Consider the following 8,680-nt stretch of genomic DNA (forward strand, 5'->3'; position numbering starts at 1 on the left):
GGATAGGGGAGCAGAGGGGGCAGGGGTGCAGATGGGGGTAGAGGGGATGGGGCAGGGGGAGGAGGGTGCAGAGCACACAGAGCACTGAGGAACAGGATTGGGGCAGACAGTGGGGAGTCCCTCCGCTGCTGGGTGGGAAAGGTGGGAAAGGATACAGCTGGAGAGAGCTGAAGCCTGGAGAGCCTATAGGAGCCACAGTAGGAAGGGGCTGCATGTTAAAGGCTCCTCCTCACGGGGAAGGAAGGAGACTAGACAGGCCTCAACTGCACTGCACCCACTACTCTTCCAGGTGACGATGGTGAGGATACCCCTAGGGCGAGGGAGGCACAGCCAGAGCCAAGTGGGCGCCTCTGCTAGTCACATCCTTTCGGTTCAAGAAGAGGCATGGCTCCCACGGGGCCAAGCCACGAGGGTTCATCAGGAGGCTCAGTACAGCCCCTGCACTACAGCTGAAGGGCCGGGACAGGGGAGGGTGGGGTGGTGGCCGCCGGGGCCGTGGCAGCAGGAAGCCGCTCCCTCAGGCTGGCGTCCTCTCGCCCTCTGCAGCCCGGCTCCTCACCAGCTGTGCAGGCTCCAGACAGTTGTGCCACGTCCACACAGCTCCCTGCCAGGCAGGGGCTCCGACTGGTCTCCTCCGAGCTCTGGTGTCAAAGTCTTGCGCACGCAGAGCTGTGGTCAGCCTGGGGGGCAGCATCCACAGGACTGGCCCAGCAGGGGTCCCACATACTCCCCTGAGTCAAAGAGGAGGGCAGCTCCCGCCCCCCAGGCCACCTGCAGAGGAAGAGGGAGGCAGAGGGCGAGGTCTGCCCCAAACACTCTAACTACATGCTCAGGGCCCTGAAGACGAGCAGCTTCTAGAAACTACTGCCACCCAGGGCTCCAGAGGACGTGTTTGACCCACTGTGTTCACCTGGTTCTGTGGCCTTGGGTTAGGCTATACCCTCTGTGTGTCTCACTTTCCTCACATGTAAGACACAGACAGAAACAGCCCTGGAGCTGAAGGAGTGAAGGAGATAGAGCGGTGGGGACAAACACTCCTTAGAAAGTACTACGGCATTGCTCTGTACCCTCAGCCGCCTTTTAACTGCTCTTCTAGTAAACCGACTGCTGGTGAAGCCTGCAAGGCCTGCGTTTAGGAGGCACCCGTGCCTGTCCCCACAGCGCCCCGAGTCCGTGTCCCTCAGCGCCCGCCCGCCCAGTCAGCACAGGCCCTCCCTCCGCCCTGGCTGTGCGGGCAGCCCAGTGGTGTCCTCTGCCCGCTGCTCACAGCGGGGGCGGGGCGCTCAGAGAGGGTAAGGGTCAGGCTGTCACCTCTCCGGAGGGAAGCAGCGTCACTGGTCTGACGGTCCTGGTCCTTCTCTTAATCCCAGAGAAGCCCTCCTGACAGCTAAGAGGCCACGGACGTCGGCGAAGAAAGGCCAGGGCCCTTGGGAAGAGGCAGGCTGACCTCTGGACCGCCCCGAGCGAAGCCTTCCTTTACGCCCTGCAGCCCTCCTGTCGCTTCTTCAGCGTTTACTTTGCCAAACCCAGGCCTGCGCCTCCTGCACAGGGGGAGCCGTAGGGACGGAGGTGCTAAGTGACTAAATCAGTACGTTCTCTGGCAAAGCTCCGGCTGGTTGTTCACTGGCTCATCCCGACAAAGGGCACAGATCCAGCCGCCAGCAGCCCTCTCAGCCTGCCCTGCCCCTGCCCCTGGCCCTGGGAGGTCTGGCCAGAGCCACAGCCCATCTCCACGATGCCAGGCAACAAGGCCTAGGGGATGGGGAGGCAGCATTCCTGAGACCAGGACTGCTCCCAGTCTACCAAACCATTCCCAAGATGAGGAATTTCCAGTTCTGCTGGCTTCCTCGCCCCATCTGGCCCTGGCCTGGCCCACACAGCGGACACTTTATGAGGTGCCACTGAAGGGCACAGGCATGGGAACAGACACACACAGCCAGAGGGGGAGGGAGGCCCCTGCTGGGTGAGGTTCCGGACAAGGGCCCTGGCCGAGCAGGGAGACATAAAGCCGTGTACGGAGTGACAGGGAGGCTGACACCTGCCGGAAGGGCTCCATCTTCATGTCTGAAAGAGCTGCCCCAGGGGGGTAGGGGGGTCGGGGCGAAAAGGAAGTCTCAGGGCCATGTATCTAGGCTTCAGGCGCCCTCCTGGCTTGCAGATCGAGAAGGCAGCTCGCTGCTTCAGGGCTCAGGCTGGCGAGGGGCCTCCAGAACATGCTGCTCCTCGGGATCGCGCCCTGCCATGGCACAAGGACACCCGTGGAACCTCACCACCCAAATGGGAGACGCAGAGCAAAAGGCTGCCCGGCCGGAGCACAGCCCCAGAGCGGCTAACACGGGCAGAGCCACCGCAGGGCTGCAGGCCCTCCTCGCAGCGGCTGCGATGCCTGCGTGAGGCTTGGTTCCTATTTTGTGGTTGTTAATATTTTCCCATTGAGTTTAAGAGAGTGGCAAGGGGGTGCAGGGGAGAGAAACAGTGATGCGAGAGAGACACATCGATGGGTTGCCTCCTGCACTGACCCCACCAGGGCTGGGGATGCACCTGCAACCCAGGCACGCGCTCTTGACTGGGAATCAAACCCGCAACCCTTCGATGTGTGAGCCAACGCTCTAACCACTGAGCACACCAGCCAGGCCTGATCTGGGCCTACTTCTCCTGGCTGGAGGGACAGAGCTACATGGAGTCCTGTCCCTGCCGTGAGCTGGGACTCGGGAAAGGCTGGCGCTACCTGTCTCGCTATGTCCATATGAATACACGCGGGGTGGGCGCTTTTTTCAATTACATTTTCTACTCCCCTCATGGGGTGTCTGGAAGAGGAAGTGCAGAACGACGACGAGAACTGGAGCACCTGCAGCTCCACACCAAAGGGTAAAGTTGCACCACCCAACCCTCACATGCTCCTCGAGGACTCTCGGAGGAGGGCTCTCTCTGGGATTAAGAGAAGCAGCTGCTGACTGGCCTATATATAGTGCTGAGAGAGGTCAGAGGGCCGGCTGGCCCAGGGCCTGGAGGCAGCTAGCTCCGTGCAGGTCTGCGGATCTAAGGACAGGCCAGGGTCCCCCGGAGAGAATCGCCCGCACCACAGACACCTGGAGGGACCTCACCCACAGCTTCCCCCTCCTCTGGCCCCACAGCCACCCACCCTGGAGACGGGCCCACCTGCTCCCGTGTTCCTGCAGCACCAGAGCTCACAGCTCCTCATGCTGTACTGCCCAGCTTTGGGCCTGGCCTGCAGTGCCCTCCCCGCTGCCCTCCCTCCCTTTTCCTGAGCCATGTCCCCCTCAGGTCAGACAAGACTGAGTTCTGAAGTCAGAGATGTGGGTTTAAATCTCGGCCTCACCCTCTCGGGCTAGAAGTGCTAGGGCTGGTCAGACCTCCCTGACTCCGCTGCACAGACAGAAAGCACAGCCAGTGCTCATGCGTGTACTCGCCCGCTCCCAGGCCTGGCTGGGATCATCCACGCCTGAAATGGCCGTGTCCTGAGCACATCCCTGCCTCTCCCTCCTGAGGGACAGGACCCCCTTCCACCTGTCTGTCCAGCACCTGCCAGAACCTTGCCTGGAGAAGATGCCCATCAGTGCCGGCTGCACTATAACCAGCTGAAGAGGCAGCAATGGGGGGTCCACCACAGGTGGGGGCCTCTGAGCCTGCATGGACCTGAGCGCGAGGGTGGCCAACGGGCTGTGTGACGCGATGTTTGTGAGGTGCTGAGAACGAGGCCGGGCTCACCATGTGCCGGGGGCCCTGTGCCCGCTCTGCCCGTCCCAGTTCTGTGGCTGGTCCTGTAATTAACGTGATGTAAGCCAGGCTACAGGGGAAAATGTAATGTACGTACGGGAGCCTCCCCGCAAATATGAAGCTCTCAGATATTACCAGTGCCCACCCGGCCCCACACACAGCTATCACATCACTGACTGCCAGGCGGGTGCTGCTCACCGGGAGGTGTAGTTCCTGCTTTCAAGGGCACGAAGGAGGCCGGAGTGGCCTGTCCTTCTGGCACCAGCTGTTTCTAAAGTAACTTTAATTCAGAATAACCTGGGCTATTTCCCCTGCTGGAAGGACAAAGACACATGGAGTCCTGTCCCTCCCATGTCAGAGGGGCAGAACACCAGCAGCATGAGCTGGGACTCAGGAAAGGCCGATGTTCCCTGTCTCACTATCTCTGTATGAAGACACATGGGGTGCGTGTATTAGGGGTGACATATACTGCCCCCTTCACATGTTTGGAAGGGAACCAGTGACAGCTCCACAAACTCACCTGCTGGGAGGGGGTGGTGGCGACTGACGGACCCAGCAGCTCAGGGTGCTCACTGAACTAGAATGGGACTAGACTGAAGAAACTGGGGAGCCGAGGCATCACGCATCCTGGTTCCAGCCCTGCCAAGCTATGTCGGGTACATCTCCAGGCAAGAAAAGATGCGGAGCCCTGGCCAGCATGCTCAGTGGTTAGAGTGTCGGCCTGAGCACCAAAGGGTCATGGGTTCAATTCCCAGTCAAGGGCACGTACCTGGGTTGCAGGTTCAATCCCTGGCCCCAGTTGGGGCACATGTGGGAGGCAGCCACCTGATGTGTCTCTCTCACAGCAGTGTTTCTCTATTTCTCTCTCCCTCGCTCTAAAATCAATGGAAAAAATACCCTCAGATGAGGACTAACAACAACAGAAAGGCTATAAACCAGGGCTTCTCTGTGTGGCCCTCACAGAGGCCCCGAATTGTCCGTATTTGAAAATCGGAGGTCTTTACATAAAAAGCCCTATTTCAACCACCACGGAGCTGAGCAAGGCTGCCCGCTGGGTGGACATGCGCCTCCAGGGGCCACGGTCTTCCTCACCAGCCTTTGCTCCCACACTGAGGCTGAAGTCTCCTGCACTGAAGCTCTTGCGTTTAGGCACTGGACTGAGCACAGGGCAGACCTTGTTCCCAAGTCCCCAGAGCTCCACCTACGTGCACCTGTGCTCTGTCCCCGTGGCGCCGAGTGGCTCCTCCAGCCAGGCCACCTTCCACGCCTGACAGCACTGCCCCCGGGACCCACCTCGCCCCAGGCCCGAGGTCGCGCCCGTGATGACCACCACGGCGTCCTGGAGGTGGGCCTTCATCCGCAGGCACTGCAGCAGCTTGAAGAGGCTGAAGATGCCCACGCAGCCGAGCAGCAGGGACAGGACGGCCGTGGAGGTGACACAGTCCATGGCCCGCACCGTCAGCGAGCTCTTCCTGGAAGAACCAAAACCAAGTCAATGAGTGGCAACACGGGAAATGGGAAACCAGCCACCCTCCTGCCCCGGCCGGACGAGGGCCCAGAGCTCTCCTGGGAGGACTGGGGCTCGGTGTCCAGCAGACACCTGCTGGGCCTGTGGTCCGGCCTCTTGTCCAGCCTCGGAGCGTGCTGCTCTGAGGTGCAGGACCATGGTCTGGCGGTGCCAGGAGGCACCAGCATGTCAGATGCGCCGTTCTCCTCACAGCTGCTTTGGGAACAGTGTGCTGGCAATTCTGAGGAACCAGATCTGTTTCTCCCACAACTGCCTCCAATGTCCTTACTCCTCAGGCCTCGCCCATCACTCACCTCCGCCCCTATGCCCAAAGCACCAGCTAAGAGGGGAGACATGAGGTATTTAACGGTCAAGGCTGAGTGAGTGGCACCAACACTGTGTTGGTCACTTTGAAAGAAATGCCGTCGGGCCGCCTGTCAGGTGGACCCGCATCTGTCACAGAGGCCCCCACAGCCCGCCTCCAGGACGCGGCATCAGGAGCGCCGGGAGCCTCCCCAGGGAAGAGGCTGGAAGCCCGGGGCAGCTCCTGTGACCGCCGGGAGCTTCCACTCACTCATCACACTGGGACTGACCATGGAACACCCTCCCCTCCCAAACGCTGCCTCCGCAGTTCCTCAGACATAACACCTCTGCTCCCTTCCCCGGACACCAGCCCTGTGACGCCCACTGAGCTCGCGTGACCCACTCCCCCAGCTGCTCTGGTCCGGGTCGGGGTGGGCCGTCCTGTTAGAACGAACCTACGTGCACCTGTGCTCTGTCCCCTTTGTCTCTCCGGCAAAGGGTTCCGCTCCAACTTCAGCTGTGAACCCAGCTAGTTTAGTGTTTATATTTCACTTGCTTTCCCAATGCACTTAAATTCCCAGTTACCATAAACACCTGTAAAAACGACTCCCATCCACTCACTTCATCTACTTCTGAAAGACCCCCAGCCACTGTCTGCTACGTGGCTGCGTTTCACTCTCACCCTCCATTGTGCCAAGCCTCCAGCTGGTCACTGAAGTGGTTTCTAAGGTGTCAAACTCTTTACCTGGGCACTGAGGGCACCCCCGCCCCAACAGGAGGCACAGGCCAGGAGTTTGAACCCCAGGGTAGTGCTGAGCCCCCACCCTCTGGCACCTGGGAGCAGAGGAGTGACTGCTGGGCCAGTTTGTTGGTGTCACTTCACCAGAAAATGATGGCAATTGACAGAAAACACAGGTAGGCCCCAAGATAATCACAGCTCAGAAGTTTTAGGTAACAAACGTGGAGAGAGGGGATGGGACAGGATTCCAACCCAGTGGGTAGCTGTTTGGGAAGAGCTTTTCCACACTGCAACCCAGGTCCTCATGTGAGGCAGGTCCCACAGGGAACCACCCTGCCTGCCCCAGAACCAGCTGGGGGCCAGCGTGGCCTAGGATACCCAGGGGGTGGGGACACTGCTCACGAAAGGAACCAGAGCTCCAGTAGGTCAGCAGGTGCGACAAACTACACCTGCTTCCCACCACAGGCCCAGGGTCTGCCTGCTCCCACCTGCAGCCTGGGGCTGAGCAAGCTCCATGGAAGGCTGTGTGTGTGTGTGTGTGTGTGTGTGTTGTACTGACAGGTGCGGGGGGGAGGATAACAACTCTGTTGCCTCCTAAAACTCAGAGGTGTCAGAGCCTACCTGGAAGAAGAACTCTGTGAGGAAAGGCAGTGCAGGGTCACAGGAGGCTCAGCCACTACCCAGCCAGGTGGGGGACTCCACGGCTCGGAGCCTGAGCACCCTCACCTGTGAATGAGGGTGCGTGTCCCACTCGCAGGTTTGCTGAGTCCGAGGAGCTGGCTCACGAAAAGGTGTGCCCGGCCCTGGTGCAGGTGATGCCAGGAAGCGGAGCTGCTGTCACATCATCCCTCCGCCTCACTCAGTCCTGGCCCAGGCTCCGGTTGCAGAGCAGCCCATCTGAAGCTTGTCCACGAGTCCCTAGTTTATGAACACTGGTTTCTTCTCAATAAAGGCAACTCATATACTTCTCTGTGGTTTTAATTAAATCTCATTCCTTTACACCTTTAATTAAATCAACAAATCGGGGAAAAACACGACTTTGTCAAATGTCAGGATCCCGTATCCCAAGGTTTGTTTCAGAACCTGGGCTGCTGTGAAGCCATCAAGGCCAACAGGCAGGAGAGCGGACGAGTTGTGATCTGCCTCTGCTACTTCCTCCTCGCCAGGGCGGAGCGGGAGGAAGACAAACCCCGGCAAGGCTCCCGCTGGAGCAGCGGCAAAGCTAGCGAACGGCACTGCCTGCACCTGCCGTGTCTACACCCAAGCCAACCATCTCCAACACAAGGGAAGGAGAAGCTGCACATAGTGTGTCCACTTCCAGGTTCCCTGGGCACCTGCCCACAGTGCCTCCAGCCAGAACCTCCTGGCATCGGCCAACGGGGCACCCAGGCCGAGTAGGATCCGCCTCGCCCACAGGCCAGCTTCCTATGGGGACAGCACACATCTGCCTTCAGGCTGACAAAGGGTCACAGAATCAGAAGGCCAAGGAAGCTGGAAATGAGCACAGACGTGCCAGCTCCCCAAGATGAGGATGCACGGTGGGAAGACACTCCAGAGCAAGCCAGTAATGTGAGAGAATCATGTTCAATTTCAGGGTAACCTCCCTGACCAGGTGAAGCTGGTCATATTAGCAATGTCAACTCTTTCTGGGAGTTTTTCCAACTCTTACGGACCAACTTTTATTCCCCTCTGCAGTGCTTGTGGCCACCCCAATGTGCCCAGGACAACTGGGCCTCCCTGGACAATTAGAGGCAGCTGTGCCAACCCTTCCTGTCTCACCCTTGCCAGTCACCACGGCCAAGAGGGCAAGACACAGAGCTGGCTCAGCCCACTGCTGGGCTGCGTCCCGGGGGCCTTCTCCAGCAAGGGGACAGCTCCCAGGTGGAAGAAGCGCTGCGCCCTGGCTGGCCACAGGCCAGGTAGGGAAATAAACCTGCTTGTGCAGCAAGTTCAAAGGGGGCCTGTTTTCTCTGAAAACGGCTACAAGAACTTTAATATGTTTATAAATGTTATATTTTATACCAAAAGGCTTTTTAACTGCTGGCTTCAGATGTAACTGGGAAGGTAAGATGAATGGTACAAAAAGGAGTTGGGGCGGGGGGATCTCACTCACGGCTCCCAGCATTTGGAGATAAGCTTGTAGAAAAAGGGGACACAATTGGCCCAGCACCCTATGAACCACACCAGAGAGCAGGACAAGTACCGTATTTGCCGGCGTATAAGACGATTTTTTGGCCCTGAAAAATATGCCTCCAAGTGGGGGGTCGTCTTATACGCCAGGTACACTTCAGATAGACTGCCCATAGTGCTTGCCCCGTGCCATAGTGGCCTCCCGATGCCCGCCCACTTCATTCCACATACCGTTCAGGCATCAGCAGCGCTGCTGGGTGTAT

The 8,680-nt window shown here is 59.1% G+C and overlaps 1 protein-coding gene across 2 annotated transcripts in view; it reads right to left on the bottom strand.

Annotated features, from left to right (window-relative positions):
- Positions 1-8,680, bottom strand: part of DHRS7B (dehydrogenase/reductase (SDR family) member 7B) — a 57,131-nt gene that overhangs the window by 24,991 nt on the left and 23,460 nt on the right. The window contains exons 1-2 of one of the 2 annotated variants that reach the window (XM_006773950.2): positions 7,014-7,193; positions 5,032-5,210 (exon numbers count right to left, since the gene is read on the bottom strand). In XM_006773950.2, coding sequence (XP_006774013.1) covers positions 5,032-5,185 — 154 coding nt within the window. In that variant the 5' untranslated portion in view covers positions 5,186-5,210; positions 7,014-7,193. Of the gene's footprint in view, positions 1-5,031; positions 5,211-7,013; positions 7,194-8,680 lie in introns of those variants that run through there. The other variant, XM_006773949.2, reaches the window with a different exon arrangement.

The sequence above is a fragment of the Myotis davidii genome, unplaced genomic scaffold (assembly GCF_000327345.1).
Source record: "Myotis davidii unplaced genomic scaffold, ASM32734v1 scaffold207, whole genome shotgun sequence".
In the NCBI taxonomy this organism is placed as follows: domain Eukaryota; kingdom Metazoa; phylum Chordata; class Mammalia; order Chiroptera; family Vespertilionidae; genus Myotis; species Myotis davidii.